Source organism: Emiliania huxleyi (genome assembly GCF_000372725.1).
Source record: "Emiliania huxleyi CCMP1516 unplaced genomic scaffold EMIHUscaffold_109, whole genome shotgun sequence".
Lineage (NCBI taxonomy): Eukaryota > Haptophyta > Isochrysidales > Noelaerhabdaceae > Emiliania > Emiliania huxleyi.
This window is the reverse complement of record NW_005201851.1, coordinates 157,154-176,066: the sequence shown is the minus strand read 5'-3', so window position 1 is coordinate 176,066 and position 18,913 is coordinate 157,154. Positions and strand designations below refer to the sequence as shown.

Genomic DNA, 18,913 nt, shown 5'->3' with positions numbered 1-18,913 from the left:
ACAGCGCCTCCGAACCATATGGCCGGGGTGGCTAGGCGATGCTCCGCGCCATGGCCGAGACGCGGCAGGGGCGTGTCAATCTGGCCACTCGGAGGCCATGGCTACGGCCGATCCCTGTGTGTATGGCCCGATGGCTCAATCGTCGGCTTAGCCATGGCGGAGCCGGCTTGCCCGGCGTGGCCATGGCTGGGCCATCAGGCCATACGCCGGCGATCGGCTGCAGCCATGGCCCTCCGTTTGGCTGTACGGCCCGGCCATGTGGCGTGGTGGCTGAGCGGCGGCTCAGCCATGGTCCATGTTGATCGGAGCCATCCTCGAGTGTGGCCGTGACGGCCGAGGCCATGGCCTAGCGCGCGGTAGCCATGGCCAGTGCCGGAAAGCTAACCCTAACCTTGAGCTAACCCTAACCCGAACCCTAACCCTAACCCTAACGACCGACTTCGCGCCGCTGCAGCAGCCGAACCCGTCCCGACCGTCACCGCCACTGCCGTGTCCTGAGACATTGCCACCATTGCCGTCACCATCCCTGGCCAACACCGCTGAGTCCACCCCCGCCAACGCGGCCGCCCTGTCGCACCGCCGCGGCCTGAACCATCCCTTCGCTGCCACGCGGTGGCTCTCGGCGCGAAGCTAGCGACGAGCGGGCGGAGCAGCGACTGCGTGAAGCTACCTAGCAGCGGCGAGGGCGACAGCGGAGCCCCGGGCAGCGGCGCGGATGACGGCAGGAGCCCCGGGCTAGCGCTGGAGGCGATTGAGTCGGCGGTGAGGGAGTCAGCTGGCCTGGCGGTGGCCCCCGGGGTAGGCGTTGCTGGGTCGGCGGCGGTGACTTGACAGCTTGGTGACGAGGGCCGTGGCGGGAAAAGGGCGGAGCGAGGCGGACCCAGTCGCCCCCGCGCCCCGCCGCCCCCCAGTATGTGGTGATGCGGCGGTCCGGTGGCACTGGCGACGACAGCGACGGCGGCGGCAGTGGCGACGAGGGCGACGGCGAGGCGGGCGGGGGCGAAGCAGGCGGCGGCGGCGTGGGAGACGGCGCAGAGGAGGCGGTAGTGAGGCCCCGGCGGCGGGGCGGGTGGCGGCGAGGGCGGGCGGTGGCGAGAGAGGCAGTGGTGAGAGGGAGGCAACGGTGGCGGCTGGATCCGTGGCGACGGGCTAGGCGACGGCGGCGGCGGCGACGGTAGTCGGGCGAATATCAATTGTTCATGTCATTGCCGCGAGTGCCGCGGGTACAGCGGGTGCCGTTGAGGAAGAGGGGCATCCACCAGAAAGTCCGCCGTGGTCGAGCGTGATCTTGGCTCCCGGGTCGAGAAAGTCGGAGAGGCGATCATCAGACGTGTGTAGAGGGGTAGAAGCGTGGTTTTGCAGGAAGCGGTGCTCGCGGCCCGTGAATCCGAAAGACTCGAGAACATATTTCACCGTATGGTCCACGGAGAACTCCTTCTCGTTCTTCCTGCCTTCGGGCTTCATGTAAGTAACAACGATCACGGACAGCTCGAGCGGCGGCTTGGGCTGCGACGCCGCATCGGCCTGCGAGACAGTGGTTGGATCGGTGGCGGGGACAATGAGGTGGTGAGCCCGCTCTATGACAGCGTCCTCGGAGGCGTCGTCGGAGGCGACGGAGATGGCAGCGCCGTCCTGGCTCGCTTCACGCCCCGCCTCCGCAGCCTGCTCTGCCTTGCGCTTCACCTACGACGCGGGGCACAGCGGCGAGCTTGAGAATCCCTTGTCGGGGTGGTGCGTGACGCTCAACCGGCGGTACGCCTTGACAAGAAGGGCCGAGGCAAGAAGGCGCCGGCGGTACGCCTTGACAAGAAGGGCCGAGGCAAGAAGGCGTAACGCCGCAGCCTTGGCCATGGCCTCGGAGGCGACGGAGATGGCAGCGCCGTCCTGGCTCGCTTCACGCCCCGCCTCCGCAGCCTGCTCTGCCTTGCGCTTCACCTACGACGCGGGGCACAGCGGCGAGCTTGAGAATCCCTTGTCGGGGTGGTGCGTGACGCTCAACCGGCGGTACGCCTTGACAAGAAGGGCCGAGGCAAGAAGGCGTAACGCCGCAGCCTTGGCCATGGCCTCGGCCGCAGCCTTCTCGTCATAGTAGATGTCCTCCACCTTCTTCATCTCCTTGCGTGGGGCCTCGAACACAGCCTTTTCCTTGGCCGCCGCCTCCCGCAAGGCGAGCTTGCGCCACCCGCGCAGGCCGGGGCTCAGCGGGCCGAGCCGATCACTAAAGCTTGACTCGGCCGAATCAAAGCCGTCGACGTCGGTCTTGCCGACGCTTCGGTTGCGGCCGAGCATGTGCATCCTGCGGGTGTGCATCTTACGGGTGCGGTTGGCGGACTTCGCAATCGCCTTGTCTTTGGGCAGGGGCACAACGACGTTGTCCACTTGCGCCTGCTGCACAGCCAGCTTGACCTTCGACACGCATTGAGCAAAGGAAAGTTGGCCGGCCTCGAAGCACTGCTTGAGCCCATCCAGATAGGATGAGCGCGAGGAGGCCGCTGCCTCCGCCCACGTGAACAGTTCCTGCAAGCAGGCAAGGGGCGGGGGAGGGGGTAACGGGCTGTTGGGGTGAGAATGTCATCACGCAGCAACGCACCTTGGGGCCCTTCTTGTACCACCCATCGTTGTCGGGTGCCGAATCGGCATTCGGCCCAGCCTTGTCGCCGCGAGTGGGTGCGAGGAACTTCGCCTCGGGGCAGAAACGCACCTTGAAGTGCAACTCTTGGTCGGAAGGCGCATTCAGGTAGGGCGCCAGGCTGGGCCCGCAGGGGACGCGGCGGCGGCGGCCCTCTGCAAAGAGCGCCACCTTCTTTCCGAGGAGGCCATCGAGCAGCACCTATGAGGGTGGCATGGGCGACGGGGGGCGTTGGGGGGGAGACGGAGAGGGTGGCTACGGATGTGCCACCACGGAGGCGGAAGGCATGACCTTCTTGTAGATCGGCTCGAACACCTCGACCATCTCCTTGACCGAGGGCCTCTTGATCGCCTCCGTGCGCTGCTCCTTTGTCAGCGTGGCACAAACGATGCCGCCAGGGCCGGCCTCCAGGGTAAGCTTGACCTTGGGGCCCCGGCTTGTTCGCATGAGGGCCATGGCGGGTTCGCAATCGCCGTCGCTGTTAGAGGCTACAGCTTCGCAAAAAAGACCCGATGCGCGGCGGCCTGCGACGGCCCGGGATGAGCTCCCCACGATGCGACTAAGCGAGATCAATTGACCTACTGGACCTATAGTCCACCCCTATCATGTCTATACTGACTGCAGACGACCACATGCCACACAGCATCACGCACAAGCACAAGACCCGGGATCGCAAAAAAGACCCGCGGTGCTCACACACACCCACGCGCTCGTGCATGCCGAACCAGCTCTAAAAAAATACCACCGGAAGCGCCTCGCCAAGGCGCACAATAGTCCTCAGTCTGGCGAAGGCCAATTCTGTCATCCTGGGCGTCAGCAGCGTGCGACGACAGCGGTCTTCGTTGCGCGGCGGTCTTTTTTGCGCGGCTGTAGCCTCTACCCCCCGATCGGGCCATCCTTCGAGTAGCCCGCCGTCGATCCAGCCATGGCTCACTCTTCGCAGGATGATTTTGGCCGCCAAAGCGGTGAGGATCCGCTTCTTTCTTGGTGTGCCAATGTGTGCTAGTGTGCCCTAGTCAGTCCCTTGTCGTGCCAGTGTGCTGTGTGCTGTGAGTGAGGCGTCTTTCTTGGCCCAGCCGATAAAAAAAGAAAAGGTGCGCGCGTGGGCGTGCGCGCGGTGCGGTGCGATGTGTGGGTGTGACTACAAGTGACCATCCGTTTGTATTACAACGAAGGCGCCCTCAAAAAAGGAAAGAGGCTGCCCACCACACATTTGGCTCGCTCAGACGCGTTGGTGGCATCTCCAAATGGGCGCGAAAGGGCAAGCCACTGCGCAGCGGTGTTTGTATTCCGCACCCCCCACAAGTTTGCGATCCCCCGGCAAACCCATGACATACGTGTCAGGGATAACCCTCGTGTGACTCCACCGGTCTAGAGCCGTAAATGATAAAGCCGACATCGGGGAGTCGAGTCCCATGGCATTCAAGCCTGCAGGCGCTCTTACTGTAGGTTAGCGTGGCTTGATCCTGTGGAAACTGCGCGAACCCGCGTTGCTGAATGAACTCGGGGGCACGGGACGCGGCACAAACGGGGCACAAACGCCAGAGAGAGAGAGAGAGAGAGAGACTCGGGTTGTGTGTGTGCTCACACTCACACGCCAGACTCGGGGAGGCACGTAGTGACGCAAGGGAGCTGCCTTGATGTCGGCAGGGTTCTTTTCTCGTCATCACCTCGGTGTATCTCGGCTGGATCTCGGCGGGGATCTCCTCGGGATCTCGTCGCCCTCGAAATCGCCGACGATCGCCGGACCTTCGAATTGTGGAATGTTGGCAGAGCTCCCAGGCATCGTGCTTCGACGTCTCCGCCTCCGTGTGACTACAATCTAGCGCTGACTTCTGCCAGCGATTGCAATATCCTCTCGTAGTTGCTACTTGTGTGGCAATCAAGCGCGGCTCGAGCCCTCGTTGTGCCAACACCACATGAGCAGCGAGCGCCGAGACGACGAGCGGCCTGTGCTACACACTTCGGCCGCGATGCTGGCGAATGCTCAGGATGCGTGGGCTAGGTTGTACCCAGGTCAGGCTATCGTCCAGTTTGACTCGGAGGAGAGCTTCATGAGCTGGGCCAACACCGAGCCCGAGCTGATGGGAGTCCTCTCCGACTCAACGGGCGCAGACGGGGCGCAGCCGCTCCACTGGTACGAGAGGCGTGAGCCCACCGACACGGGCCAACGCAACCCCGCCTATACTCTCGCCGTCGCCCACACCTTCGGAAATCCCGCCGCCACCACCGCCACCGCCACCGGCGGCTCCGCCACCCACGCCGACGCCAGCAGCTCCGCCGCCGCCGCCACCCGGCCTGCCGCCACGGTAGCCGCGGTGGGAAGCGGTGCGCCGGTGCGGAGGCGAATTTCTGGGCAGCTGCCAGTCTCGCGTGCGTCCCACGACTCCGAGGACAAGCGCGAGTTCGAGTCCCCCTCCTTCGGCGACCGCGCGCGCGCGCACGCTGCCAGCGCAACCACCGTCACCGATGCAGGCATCCCCGTCGCACTCCAGCCTACCTCCCTCCCCACCGCCGCCCTGCGCCCCAACACCCGCCCGCTCCATCCTTCCCGCCGCCACCCTACCCGCCGCCACTTGCCTCGCCACCGCACTCGCCGCCGACCTCGCCGCTCAGCCCCCCCAGCCCTCTGACTCCATGTGACTCCATGTGACCCTTCCCGGACACCAGGCAGCTGCATCGACTGGGCGACGAGGCTGCAGGTCTCGGACAAGGAGGAGTCGGAGTCCGAGTCCGAGTCGGAGACGCGGCGCGGCGCGGGTGCGCTCGCTCCCTCACTCTGCCTCTCGCGGACTGTCTCGCTCGTGCTCTCTCTCTCTCTCTCTCTCTCTCTCTCTCTCTCTCTCCCTCTCTCTCTCTCTCTCTCCCTACCCCTCCCCCCCCCCCCCCCACACACCATCCCTCTCCATCCCTCTCCCTACCTCCCTCTCCCTCTGGGTCACACACCACCCTCCCTCCCCTCCCGCTCCGCTCACTCCCCCTCCCTCCCTCTCCCTCCCTCTCCCTCCCTCTACCCCCCCCATCCCCTCCTCTCCCCTCCCTCGCCGCCTTTCTCACACGCCCAACCAGCTCTTGCACCCCTCTCTCACTCTCTCACAGGCGCAGAGAGGGGGGGGGGGCGCGGAGCAACACACGTCCAGCAGCCCCTCCTCATTGTGAGCTCGCGTCGGGTAGGCGTCGGGCGGAGCAACACCTCCAGCTCCTCCTCCTCCAGCAGTGGGAAGCCGCCTCCCTCGCCCAGCAGCGGCGCCCGCTTCAGCCGCAGCCTCGCGCGCGAAAACATGAGGTGCGCCGCGAGTGATCCTTGAGCGCTCTCGCCTCTCCTTCTCCTGATGGGGCGTGTCTCTCTGGATCCTGCTATCTTGCTCTCGATGAATGTCTATTAGGTACCTCGCCGAGGGCTCTGCAGCGCACCCTCCTCCGCCGCTGCCGGCGAGGGCCGCGCAAAAGGCCCCGCAGAGCCAGGGGCATACCGGAGGTAAGTAGGCCTAGCATCTAGCTTCATCGTTCATGTCAACGAACACACATGCAGTCACGAGTCAGGGGCCGCCAATCGAAACAATATACTGGCCCCCAGGCGTTTCATGCCTCGCTTCCCAAAGTGCAAAGATAGCATTCGTCGTGAAAGTTGGGAGTGATTGGGAGAGAGCCCTCAACAGCGAGTACCCGAGTCTCTAGATGTACGTTTTATTTGTGACTTTTTTCGTCCAAACATAATCATAACAACATAAAGTGAACGACGCGACCGTCCACCGGACGGCGACGCCGCATCTTCGATGGTGCAACACGCATGCGACTGGCAGAGAACGCCGATAGAAATGGATTGAGAAGAGCACTCGGGACAGAGTCAGTCAGAGTCACAGCAGCCAAGTGCGGTCAGGCTCCCTCCCTCCCCGCATAGAGACCGGCGAGAAGCATGGGCGGCGGTGCCGGACGCCCGACAGAGGCCGGTGGGGCGGTGGGGCGGCGCGGCGAGCGCCCGTCTCGACGCCCGTCCGGCGTGTCGAGGAGACCCACGCCGAAAGGGAGTGTGCGTCGCGGGCCGTTGGACAGAGAGCGTCGAGCCTCTGCCTCATCTCCGCCGCTCCTCGTCGGACCGCGCCTCCGCCCCCCCGCCGTCGGCCGCCTCGTCTGCAGCCCCTCCCCCCGGGCCCGGCCGCCGCAGAGCCACCTTGGCGTCCGACGCGGACAGGTCCGCTGAATGAACTAAGATTGCTATTAATCAATCATAATAATTAAGCCACCTTGGCGTCCGACGCGGACAGGTCCGCTGAATGAACTAAGATTGCTATTAATTAATCATGAATAATTAAGCCACCTTGGCGTCCGACGCGGACAGGTCCGCTGAATGAACTAAGATTGCTATTAATTAATCATGAATAATTAAGCCACCTTGGCGTCCGACGCGGACAGGTCCGCTGAATGAACTAAGATTGTTATTAATTAATCATAATAATTAAGCCACCTTGGCGTCCGACGCGGACAGGTCCGCTGAATGAACTAAGATTGCTATTAATTAATCATGAATAATTAAGCCACCTTGGCGTCCGACGCGGACAGCTCCGCCGCCGGGATGAGCTCCCCCGACGCAGGCAGCGGCTCGTACCTGATTCGCGGGGGGAGGTGTGGACGGGGTGGTGCAGCCGCGGCTGTACGTACCTCGGCTGTATGCGAGCTGGGCCTCGGCAGGAGCTCGGCAGGAGCTCGGCAGGATCTCGTCCGGATCTCGGCTAGATCGGCTGCATCTCGGCTGCATCCCCGCTGTGTCTCGGCTGTATCTCGGGCTGTATCTCGGCTGTATCTCGGGCTGTATCTCGGGCTGCATCTCGGCTGTATCTCCAGCTGCATCTCGGCTGTATCTCGGGTTGTATCTCGAACCTCGGCGGGGGGTCTGTCGCGACCCACAGCAGCGGCGCGGGGCAGAGGCGGTCGCACAAGTCTCTCCGGCCGGTAGCCTCGCTCAGCTTGAGATGGCCGTAGAGCACGCAGCCGAGGACGGCGACCGAGACGCCTAAAAAAGAAACACAGGTTAAAAAAGAAATAGAGGACGCAGCCGAGGACGGCGACGGAGACGCCGACGAGCTGCGTGGGCAAGTGCGACGTGTCCGCGGGAGGCCAGAGCAAAAACCCGCCCGCGAGGACGAGGCAGGTCTTGGCATGCCCGACCACCTAAAGTACCGAATCCAGATCCCCCGCCGCCTAAGTACCGAATCCTTGGGGGCGGAGAATTCCGGAGAGATGCGAGGGAGACGTGCGGAGATACGAGGCAGGTCGCCCGACCACCTGGAAGGTGATTGCCGACGTGCGGCCGATGAGGCAAAACGAGGAGACGTTCGTCCCAAGGGCGACGAAGCAGGTCAGCACCACCAGCGCCAGTGTGCGCGCGCCGCCGCCCCCGTCGCCGCCGCCGCCGTTCGCGGCTTGCTGGGCGAACCCGACCGCCGTCCGGCACTCTCCTGGCTCCTCCGAGCGGAGTGCGGGAGGCAAACCTGCGCAGAGGTGTGGGCGGGGTCACGTGCGTCCGTACTAGGGAGCCAGGCCGTACGCCCCTTCAAGACGCGAGCCACTCATCACACACTCGTCCAGGGGGGAGCCCTTGAGCACGGCCTCCTCTCAGTCAGCCAGTCCGTCATCAGTGAGTGTGTGTGTGTGACACGTCCCTCGCACCGGGCGACGGGGCACACGCACTCGCGGGATACACGGGGCGTGACCACACGAGGCGGTGTGTGCGTTCTCAGGGAGAGGCATCGCCACAGACAGCAGTTCGTATGGCCGGGCCTCTGAAGCGGCTGCACACATCGCTGCTCAACCTCGTGCAATCTCGTGCAATCTCGTGCAATCTCGTGCAATCTCGTGCAATCTCGTGCAATCTCTCAAGGCGAGGCGGGCCTGCGCAGAGGTTCTCCAGCGCAATCGCCGCCGCGAGCGCCTGCGGCACCTGTGAACAGCGTCTCTTCACACCTCGAGCTGTGAACAAGCGGGCGAGCGACCGCCTGCGGCACCTGCCAAATCGCCACGGCCGCCTGTGAAAGAAAAGGCTGTGAGGCGATGCAAAGCGGTGGAGAGGTGACGCCGCCACTGCTGGCGACGGCCGCCTGCAGCTGCGTCGCGGACAGCTCGAGCTCCTACGACTGACGACGGATGGATGAAAAGAAAGAATCAGCCGGCCGACACGGCGGCGTGGCGAGGCAGCTCGAGCACCGTTTGCTTGGAGCCTTGCCAGATCTGGAAGACGGTGGTGTCTAGGAAGTGTCTAGGGAGTGTCTAGGAAGTGTCGCCTTTTGCTTGGAGCCTTGCCAGATCTGGAAGATTGTGGTGGTGGCGACGGCGAGCAAGCCGAGGACGAGGCCGGGCGCATTGAGCTGGACCTGCGTGCTGAGTACACCCGACGTCAGCGGGCGGAAGACGAGATTGCGCTGAGGAGCAAGAATGCACACTCGCTTCTAGGGGGAGCTGCACACGTCCGAGACGGTGTCTAGGACGCGTCTAGGAAGTGTCTAGGAAGTGTCTCACGTCCGAGACGGTGTCTAGGACGCGTCTAGGAAGTGTCTAGGAAGTGTCTCACGTCCGAGACGGTGTCTAGGACGCGTCTAGGAAGTGTCTAGGAAGTGTCTCACGTCCGAGACGGTGTCTAGGACGCGTCTAGGAAGTGTCTAGGAAGTGTCTCACGTCCGAGACGGTGTCTAGGACGCGTCTAGGAAGTGTCTAGGAAGTGTCTCACGTCCGAGACGGTGTCTAGGACGCGTCTAGGAAGTGTCTAGGAAGTGTCTCACGTCCGAGACGGTGGCGACGGCGAGGCCGAGGAGGAGGAGGAGGAGCGAGAGCTTCACACGGCGCGAGGCGTGCACGTCGTGCAGGAGCGCCTGCGCGAGGTGGAGCCGAGAGGCCGTCGAGGTGGGCGGCCGAGGTGCGGCCGAGGTGCGGCCGAGAGGCGGCTGGCGAGGGCTTAAAAAGGTGCCTGTGCGAGCAGCGTGCACGGCACTATGGCGAGCTTCGTGATCTGGTAGAAGCCGACCGAGTTGAGGTGGAGCGAGATGTTCATGAAGCCGATGCTTCCGACGCCAAACCCGGCAACCTTGAACGCCTCTGCGTGCGGCAGCGACTGAGGCTCAAAGGCGCCGCACGCTGCGAGCAGGCGGTAGAACGCGACGGTAAAGGCAAAGTGGAGGAAGGTGAGCGACATGGGGAAGTTGAAGCCAGCCGAGAAGACCGCCTGCGGGGTCGGAGGTGTGCCACGGCTTCGCGGCTGGCGGCGGAGGACGGCGGATGGCGGCGGAGGTGGAGCGGGAAGGGTCAGGCCGGGGCTGTATCTTCCGGAGCCTTGTTGACGAGCACTAGCGAGACGGAGCAGCCGACGTTGGCGAGCGCCGCACCGAGCGTGAGCGACCACATCGCGGGCTTGCCAACGCCGGCGGCAGCGTCACGCCAACGTGCTGCCGAAAGAAAAATTGCGGCCTCGAGTTCGCTCAGGATGTCTCCTCCCATCCCTCCCTTGGGTTGTCTGTTTTCTTTCTTTCTTTCTTTAAAAGTCCTCGCCGTCTGGCGCTGCCCAGTCGTTCACGTACAGCTCGGGACGGCGTCGTCCACGTACAAGCCATTGATGTCGTCGAAGCGCCCGGAGCCGAAGCGGAATCGCTCCTCGAGCGTGAGCGACACACACAGCGTCACGCCAACACGTGCTGCCGAAAGAATTTAAACCCGCAGCAGACAGGCTCGACGTGTGGGCGGCAGCTGTCTGTTTACAGGCGCTGGCCGCCCGCGCGCGCGCCGGACCGGCTCCGGCACGTCCGGCGCTGGGCGGCGCGCGTCCACACTGCGCGTCGCGCAAAAGGCGAGCGCTCGCCGCCGCTACGGCGGCGGCGGCGGCCGACGGCCGACGGCCGACGGCCGACGGCCGACGGCAGACGGCAGACGGCAGACGGCATACGGCCTAGGGCTCGGCTGGGCGCGCACGCGCACGCGCGCGCGTCGCGCGCCACGCGTCGCTCCGCGAGGGCGCGCGCCAACCGCGATTCGAACCGGGGCCAAAAGGCGCCTGGAGCGACCGCGGTCCGGTCGCGCCACCGCGGCTGCGGGGCTGATAGAGCAGGCCGGCTGCGGCTCCTAATGTACCTCCACTTTTGGGTGGCGGTCCGACGGCGCTCGCCGGCGCTATGGCGCTCGCGGCGCGCTCGTGGCGTTCAGGGCGGCTCGCACACGCACACGCACACACGCACACACACACACACACACACACACACACACACACACACACACACACACACACACACACACACACACACACACACACACACATGCACAGACACACAGCCCCTTCCCCTCCCCCCTCAAGGGCGAGGACACGCACAGGCCGCACCTCTAGTGAGGCCCGCATAGTATGTGGGAGACTCGTGCCGCCGCCCCTGCCACCCCTGTGTCAGTGTGCCTGTGGTAGGAGAGACTGCCAGCGACAAGCTGGAGGCAGGTCGCTAGACTGAGATGAGACCGCCAGTGGATGTGGGAGTCCACCGCGCACCGCGCTGCGAGCCTGTCGTGTCCCTTGTCAGGAGCAGGAGAGCCCCACCTGTCCCCCTGATCGTCCTTCCAAAATCCTGCTCGTGCAGGTGGGGACCCTGTCCTCGTCCCATCCCTCGTTTGGCGTGTCTGTTTTCTTAGGCTCGACACAGGTGCGAACTGGCGCGTGCTAGTACTATCACCGGCACACCACCGGAGCCGCCTAAGCGACTCCGTTAAGAGCGGCAATGCACTTAGCACCGAAAGAAAAACGGAAGTGTCACGCGGGGGCGACCATGGTGACGCAAACAGCCGCAAGCTGTCTGCACGCGGGCCGCCCGCCGCGGCGAGGGCCCTTGTGATTGCGGGTAGCACATACTTCTCAGGAGGGCTGCTTTCTTCGCCGTTCTACAACCCAGTCCTTCTCGGCCACGGCGAGGGCGTGACGCGGCTCAACACGCCGACCCGCCTCCCGTCGACGCTGGGCGGCGAGCGCGCCATGAGCGTGTCGGTTGGAACCGGCCACAGCCTCGCCCTCACCGCCGACGGCGCTGTCTGGAGCTGGGGCAGTGGACGCCACGGCCTGTTGGGCCATGGCGTCGAGCTGCACGAGTGGCAACCCAAGAAGATCGAGGGGTTTGCTAAATTGCGCGTCGTCTCCGTGTCGGCTGGGTGGCAGCACAGCCTCGCCCTCACCGCCGACGGAGCTGTCTGGAGCTGGGGCCGGGGAGGCTTTGGTCGATTGGGCCATGGCGACGAGCAGAGCCAGCTGCTGCCCACGGAGGTGGCAACCGTTGCTGGCCAGCGCGTCGTTGCCGTGTCGGCTGGAGGTTTTCACAGCCTCGCCATCACCGCCGACGGCAGCGTCTGGAGCTGGGGCGGTGGATACTGGGGCATGTTGGGCCACGGCGACCAGCAGGACCAGCCGCTGCCCAAGAAGGTCGAGGCCTTTGCAGGTCGGTGCGTCGTCGCAGTGTCGGCTGGAGTCGGGCACTGCCTCGCCCTCACCGCCAACGGAGCCGCCTGGAGCTGGGGCCTTGGCGAAGATGGCAAGCTGGGCCACGGCGACGAGCAGGACCAGCTGCTGCCCAAGAAGATCGAGGCCTTGGCTGGCCAGCGCGTCGTCGCTGTGTCGGCTGGAGACGCCCACAGCCTCGCCATCACTGCCGACGGCGCCGTCTGGAGCTGGGGCCGCGGTGGCAACGGTCGGTTGGGCCACGGCGATCAGCAGAACCAGCTGCAGCCGAAGAAGATTGAGGCGTTGACGGGGCGGCGCGTCGTCGCTACGTCGGTGGGAGTCGAGCAAAGGCTCGCCATCACCACTGACGGCGCCATCTTTGCCTGGGGCGGGGGCGACGGCAGCTGCCTAGGCCACGGAGAGGACCTATCGCGCCAGCTGCTGCCCAAGAAGATCGAGGTGTGGTCGCGGGATTGACAATGCCGATTGAGAGGTCGCGGGGACGGTATCGTGTGGACGCGGCCTTGACCCTTTTGCACATTAACAATTGTGGGGCTCCACCTCTGCCCGAGCCTGTGTGAGTCGGGCTGCGTGGTACTAGCGGAAAAGCTCTCACCAACGCGACTCGGGCCTCGGGACTCGAGACGGCGAAACGCATCAAGCACGTTGCGCGCAGGCGAGGCTCTCATGAAGACTCAAGGGGAAGGGCGCCAGGGACCCCGGCTGCGAACAAGGCTCCACGCCGGCGTTCCGAACGGCGGCGGGCATCGATAAGTAAATTCTCGAGCCCGCGCGAATTTCTTTTTCTCGCACGACATCGCGTTTGAATTCTTTTTCTCACAAATTTTCTTTTTCTCGCGATGTCCACCCCACCGCGCCGCCGCTCGCGCCGCCTCGCCTCCGTCTCCACCGCCCGCTCGCCAGACACGCCGCCGCCCGCCCGCCTCCTCGACCTTCCCACGGAGCTCCTCGTGCGCGCCCTCTCTCGCTGCGACCCCGCCAACATCGCTCGCGTCGCGGCCGTCTCGCTGCTCTTTCACGCCTCGCTTGCGGTGGAGGCCATCCGCTTGTGGGCGCAAGAGCGCGGCTTCGAGCTGCCGGCGCTGCCAGAGGGCGAGGTCTGCGCCGTGCGGTGGCTGTGCTTCGCTGCGCTGCTGTCCGAGTCCAACCCGCCGGCGAGGGTGGCGGCAAGCTTTCAGCACAGCCTCTTCATCGACGGCCAGGGGCGGCTCTCGTCGTGCGGCTCGGCTGAGAGCTGGACGCCGGGAGTACTCGGCCACGGCGATGGCGTGACGCGGCTCAACACGCCGACCCGCCTAACGTCGACGCTGAGCGGTGAGCGCGTCGTGAGCGTGTCGGTTGGAGCATTCCACAGCCTCGCCCTCACCGGCAGCGGCGCCGTTTGGAGCTGGGGCAGTGGAGGCTCTGGCCGGCTAGGCCACGGCGACACTCAGGACCAGCTGCTGCCGAAGAAGATTGAGACCTTTGCTGGCCAGCGCGTTGTCGCTGTGTCGGCGGGAGAGATGCACGGCCTCGCCATCACCGCCGACGGAGCTGTCTGGAGCTGGGGCAATGGAAACTCTGGCAAGTTGGGCCACGGCGACGAGCAGGACCAGCTGCTGCCGAAGAAGATCGAGGCTTTGGCTGACCAGCGCGTCGTCGCTGTGTCGGCTGGAAGCGGCCACATCCTCGCCCTCACCGCCGACGGCGCCGTCTGGAGCTGGGGTTGTGGAGGCTTGGGCGAGCTGGGCCACGGCGACGAGCAAAACCAGCAGAGCCGGCTGCTGCCGAAGAAGGTCGAGGCCTTTGCAGGGCAGCACGTCGTCACTGTGTCGGCGGGGCGCGGTTACAGCCTCGCCCTCACCGCCGACGGCGCCTTCTGGAGCTGGGGCTGGGGAGCCTTTGGCAAGCTGGGCCACGGCGACGAGCAGCGCCAGTGGCAGCCCAAGAAGATCGAGGCCTTGGCTGGCCAGCGCGTCGTCGCTGTGGCGGCTGGAGGTCTTCACAGCCTCGCCCTCACCGCCGAGGGCGCCGTCTGGAGCTGGGGCCTAGGCGAAGATGGCCAGCTGGGCCACGGCGACCGGCAGCGCCAGCTGCTGCCGAAGAAGGTCGAGGCCTTTGCTGGGCAGCGCGTCGTCGCTGTGTCTGCTGCGCTCGCGTACAATCTCGCCACCACCGCCGACGGAGCTGTCTGGAGCTGGGGCGAGGGCCGCTACGGCTGCCTAGGCCACGGAGGGGACGTGTCGAACCAGCTGCTGCCCAAGAAGATCGAGGTGTGGTCGCGGGATTGAGAGGTCGCGGGGTAACTATCGAATCGTCGATAGTAAAGTATCGTGTGGACGCCTTGCACATGATGCATGATCATGAATGTGCCGTGGGGCACCTGTGAGTCCGGGTGTACGGTCTATGGTATAGCCAAAAAGCTCTCACCAACCACACTCTGACGTGGAGGTGTAACCGCCGATCCATGGCGCGCGTAGCTATGACAGGGACCGCGGCCGCGGACCCGGTGGCGGACGGGGCTGGCGCGCAAGCGCCGGCCACCGTCGTACTGCCGGGGATGCGCAGCGGACCCTGGAATCGCTCCGATCGCGCGCAACTGGAGGACGCGGTGGGTGTCGCACGGTTGTTCGGTGCGTCGTGTGTCAGGCTGATAAGGCCTGGCTACGCGACCATCGAGGTCGACCTGAAGCACGAGAAGGCCGCGGGCGACCGCGAGTCGGTGAAGGTGGCGGAGCGCTCGTACATCGAGCGCACCGCGCCGAAGAAGAAGGAGCTCACTGATGAGCAGCTTGCGGCTCGAACCGCGTCACGCAAGGCCAAGAAGATCCGGCAGAAGGAGCGCCGGGCGAAGGAGGCTGGCGAGCGCGCCGCGAACGAGGCCGAGAACGCGGAGCGCCCGCGCGCGCAGCTGCGCGAGAACATCGAGTACGTGATGGCCGGGCTGCGGTCTGCAGCTGCGCAGGCGCGCAGCCAGGCCGGGTCCAATATAGGAGTCGAATACTCGCTGCCCCCGGAGAGGGACGACGGGTATCGACGCGGCCCCAGCAAGGTGTACGCCACAGTTCCCCAGGGGACCGTGGCGACGACGGTCGCCCCGGACTGGCTCGCGAACGAGCTGGCCGGGCGCGGCAAGATTGATGCGGCATGCCGCGACCGCATGGTCATGCACCTGATGACGGCCGCCGGCGCCTCGGCGCCGGCCGACGCCGTGTTCAGGTTCACGGCTGGCGAGGCAATGCAGACCGAGGACGACGACGAGGACGCCGACCGCTCCGAGGAGTATTCCGACGACGACGGGAGGGCGTCCGACTTGTAGCTGGCCTCACCCATATCTTACCCTCTGCCCCCCCCCTCCTGCTACCCCCCAGGCTAGATGGAGTAGTCACAGATAGCCCCACACAGCCCCTTACCCCGGGTACTACCCCTTCACCCTCGCCTCGCTGTGTTTCTGAACACGTAGACGACCACGCTGTGGGGGTTGTGTTATAGGAGTAGGAGTGGGGTGCAGGTTGCTCACCCACGGCACCGGGCCGGTGCTTGCACTTTGAATGCCGTGGGGCTCCTGCCCGAGCAGGAGAAAAAGAAACATGGATCGGATCGGATAAAAATATGCATGTGTATGGACTGCTATGGGCTGTCTATGACAGTGACGGAAGGGTGCGTAGATTCTGTAGAAGAGCTAGCGCATTGACACCGAAGAGAGTCTCATGCCTGCCCGGCACGGCGGGCCGCGCGGGCCGCCGTCATCAGCGTCTGGCCCTTCTCGAAGAGCCGCCGCGCCTCGTCAGCGGGGTCCGAGCTTGAGCCTCCTGCCGCGATCGGGTCGTAGTTCTTGGTTGCCTCGTACTTCCAGGTGCGGTTGCCATAATTGATGGATGCGCGGACGGCCCGCTCCGTCTTCTCCTTGCCCGCAAGAAAGGCATTAAAGTCGTCATAGTTGTTGCCAATCGACCGGTTGAAGGTGGAGCCGAGCGCGTAGAGGAAGTTGTCGGGGTGGTTGGCGCCGCCGTTGGATTCGGCGATGATGTGGAAGACGTCCTGGCCGTCGATCGCGTCCTCGCCGAGCAGCGAGCGCAAATGTCTCGCATACCTCCCTCGCGTCATGCAATCCCACTCCTTGATCTCCTTGCGCGCCGCCTCCCGCCGCTCCATCGCTTCCTTCGTCTTCTCAAAGCCGGGCGGCTCATCCTCGACCTCGCGAAGCTTGGCCTCGAGCTTGGAATTCTCGGCCAGGATCTCCTCCTCCTTCTCCGCATAGCACCTCAACCTCGCCGCGTAGCAGTCCGTGACCGCCTTGCACGCAGCAATGGCATTGGCGTACGCTGACGCCGCGGCCATCGCCTCAGCGACACTGCTTGACGCCATACCGTTGAGCGCCTCCATGATCTGCTGGGACTGCTGCTGGAGCTGCTGGGACTGCTGCTGGAGCTGCTGGGACTGCTGCTGGAGCTGCTGGGACTGCTGCTGGAGCTGCTGGGACTGCTGCATCAGTTGATATACCGTCTCAAGCCTCGCCTTCATCTGCTGCGCGCCCGATGCCGATGCTACGACTGCTCGCCTCCGCCTCCGCCTTCTTCTGCTCCGCCTCCGCCTCCGCCTCCGCCAAATCGGTCTCGCCCGCGCCGGACGACGACGCCCCTCCGACAGCGTCCTGCTTGGTTGACTGCCCTGCCTCTGCATTTGCCTCAGCCTCTGCCTCCGCCTCAGCCTTCAAGCGCTTTGCCGGCTGCGATTCATCCGACGCTGCCGGTGAAGCGTCGCGGCCCTCCTTGAAGCCGTGGTTGATAAAGTGGTCGCGCGCCGCGTGGTGAGATAGTGCGAGGCATTCGGTCAGGTCGTTGTAGCGCGCCAGGTACGCGCCCCAGTCGGCCGAGGCGAGATAGTGCGTCTTGATCATGCCCAGCGCGTACTCGGCCGCATTTGCTTGGCCGTCGCCATAGCCGGCAAGCCTGTTCAGGGCATCGAAGCCGTCGGCCTCCTTGATGGCCGTGCAATAGACGAGGCCGTGGCACGCCAGGTTGCCCAGCGCCAACGCTGCCATCTCTCTCTCCGTGTGCCAGTCACAGCGTGCCAGTGCGACGAGCGCTCCAATGCCGTCCGCCTCCTTGATCTTCTCTGCGAGTTCGACGAAGCGAGCAAGCTTGCTTAGTGCCAACGCGGCCGACCATCCGACGTCATGACCGCCGTCCCCCGTGAAGACGCGAGCAAGGTGGACGAGCGCGTCGATGCCGCCAGCCTCGACGATCTTGCTCCCGGCGCCGTTCTCTGCAAGGTAGCCCAGAGCGCGGGCCGCTTGAGGCAGCCTGCCGTTAGTAAGGTCGACGAGCGCCTGGATGCCGCCGTCAGCCTCGACGATCGTGCTGGAGGCGCCCTTCTCTGCAAGGCGTTCCAGCGCTTCGGCCGCCGCCACCCTCCCCACCCCTCGGTTGCTGCCATTGCGAGCAAGGTCGACGAGCGCCTGGAAGCCGCCAGCATGGATGATCGCCTCCCACTCGTCGGCTCGGTCGCGCAGCTTGTCTGCCGCATCCTTCTTCTGGGTGGTGGTGCCGCCGCGGACGCGCTCAACGAGCGTCTCGATGCTGAGGCGTGCTGTCATTTACCCCGCAAGCGCGCGCCAAAACTTGCTTAATGTGGGTAAACCATAGTAGCGTCCACGCTAGTATGAACAGAGAAACCCATAAGAATCGCCGCTGCAGTCCACGACGAGCCAGCCTGCTGCCGGCTCGCACGGCAGCCTCTTCCTCTCGACCAGCCTCAACTTCCGTACAGTCAACATTTTGTCGCTGCGTGCTCGTGGCGAGCTGTGGCGGCGGTCGAAGTTGGCCCAGATTCGGTGACGAGCGCCGGACGATAGTAGTGTCTCTGTTCGCCCTGTGCATGTCAGGCCAGGCTGCAGCAGGGCACTACCATCGTGCTGCCCTGCTGCAGCCTGACTTTGCCCACTGTGCACAGTCGCCAGAGCACCACCGCCCGGCATCGTGTCACGGCGAGCTTCTTCTGCGCCCGCTCGCGAGGCTCTCGCGCTGGTACACTTTGGCCATCTGCTGCTCGCGTTCGGCGAGCTCTTCTCCGCACGCCTGCCACGGTGCCGTCACCACACACCTTCTGGCCGGCCTGAGCCGCGCGGACTCGCCGGCGGGGGCAACGTGTCGACCTCTCTCTCTGGTGCACCACGGGCCGCGACGGCCTGCTAGCATAGGCCGGTCGGACCCCATTTTATTAAATTTTCAAGTTTAAGCGCAGACCTCGAGACTTGAATGCAAGCATGTTCAGGCCATCTAGAGTGCCGAGCAACATCGCACCGGTTCGATTCGCGCATCACGGCCGCGCAAACTGGCTGCACTGCGGCGCGAGGCTCAGCGGGGCGTCTGGACCACTGACTCGGGCGATGTGGTGGTCGAGCGCAGCCTTCTTGAGCTGGAGAGCCGCCGCAGTATGCGCGGTGGATGGGACGTTGGCCAAACCGCGACGCGCAAGCTGCAGGGAGGAGCTACAGCGGCTCCGCTCCTCATGCTGGTTCGCCAAACCGAGGCGTTGAGGTCCTCGTACACTCATGTCGCGCCTCGAGTAGGAGCCATCACGCTGCCCAGCGCTGGACCGTCGTAAGGTCCGGCCTTAGGCCAGCTCGCAGCACTGTATGAACTCACGCCGGCGAGCACCAATCCAGGACGAGGCCTTGAAGAGCGCGCGCCAGGGACGTCCGTATGGCAATATCGGCGTGAATTCGCTGTGAAAACGCTTCCAACACATCAAGAGCGGGCTCGTAAGAGACGATACTAACCCAGGATCACCAGGACACCTTAGAGTATCGAAATCCCCCCCCCCCCCCC

At 64.8% G+C, this 18,913-nt stretch overlaps 4 protein-coding genes across 4 annotated transcripts; 2 read left to right on the top strand and 2 right to left on the bottom strand.

Moving 5' to 3' along the window:
• Positions 1-1,197: 1,197 nt before the first annotated feature.
• Positions 1,198-3,085, bottom strand: EMIHUDRAFT_466643 (hypothetical protein; the record flags this gene model as incomplete). The annotated part of the gene is made up of 5 exons (XM_005792181.1): positions 1,198-1,683; positions 1,741-1,935; positions 1,993-2,517; positions 2,591-2,830; positions 2,921-3,085. 5 exons carry the CDS (start codon positions 3,083-3,085, stop codon positions 1,198-1,200), a joined length of 1,611 nt encoding a protein of 536 aa, XP_005792238.1.
• Positions 3,086-4,453: 1,368 nt separating this feature from the next.
• On the top strand, positions 4,454-6,340 carry EMIHUDRAFT_439815 (hypothetical protein). The gene is made up of 3 exons (XM_005792180.1): positions 4,454-5,104; positions 5,300-5,389; positions 5,804-6,340. Exons 1-3 carry the CDS (start codon positions 4,549-4,551, stop codon positions 5,935-5,937), a joined length of 780 nt encoding a protein of 259 aa, XP_005792237.1. The 5' UTR covers positions 4,454-4,548; the 3' UTR covers positions 5,938-6,340.
• Positions 6,341-7,902: 1,562 nt separating this feature from the next.
• Positions 7,903-10,021, bottom strand: EMIHUDRAFT_454392 (hypothetical protein; the record flags this gene model as incomplete). The annotated part of the gene is made up of 8 exons (XM_005792179.1): positions 7,903-8,118; positions 8,519-8,567; positions 8,632-8,652; positions 8,725-8,754; positions 8,908-8,997; positions 9,403-9,492; positions 9,588-9,842; positions 9,965-10,021. Coding segments are annotated over 8 exons (807 nt in total), but the record flags the coding sequence as incomplete, so codon positions are not given.
• A 1,397-nt stretch (positions 10,022-11,418) lies between these two features.
• On the top strand, positions 11,419-15,399 carry EMIHUDRAFT_223345 (hypothetical protein; the record flags this gene model as incomplete). Its single annotated transcript, XM_005792178.1, has 2 exons — positions 11,419-11,443; positions 14,471-15,399. The coding sequence occupies 2 exons, from the start codon at positions 11,419-11,421 to the stop codon at positions 15,397-15,399; spliced, it is 954 nt and encodes a 317-aa protein (XP_005792235.1).
• Positions 15,400-18,913: the final 3,514 nt, after the last annotated feature.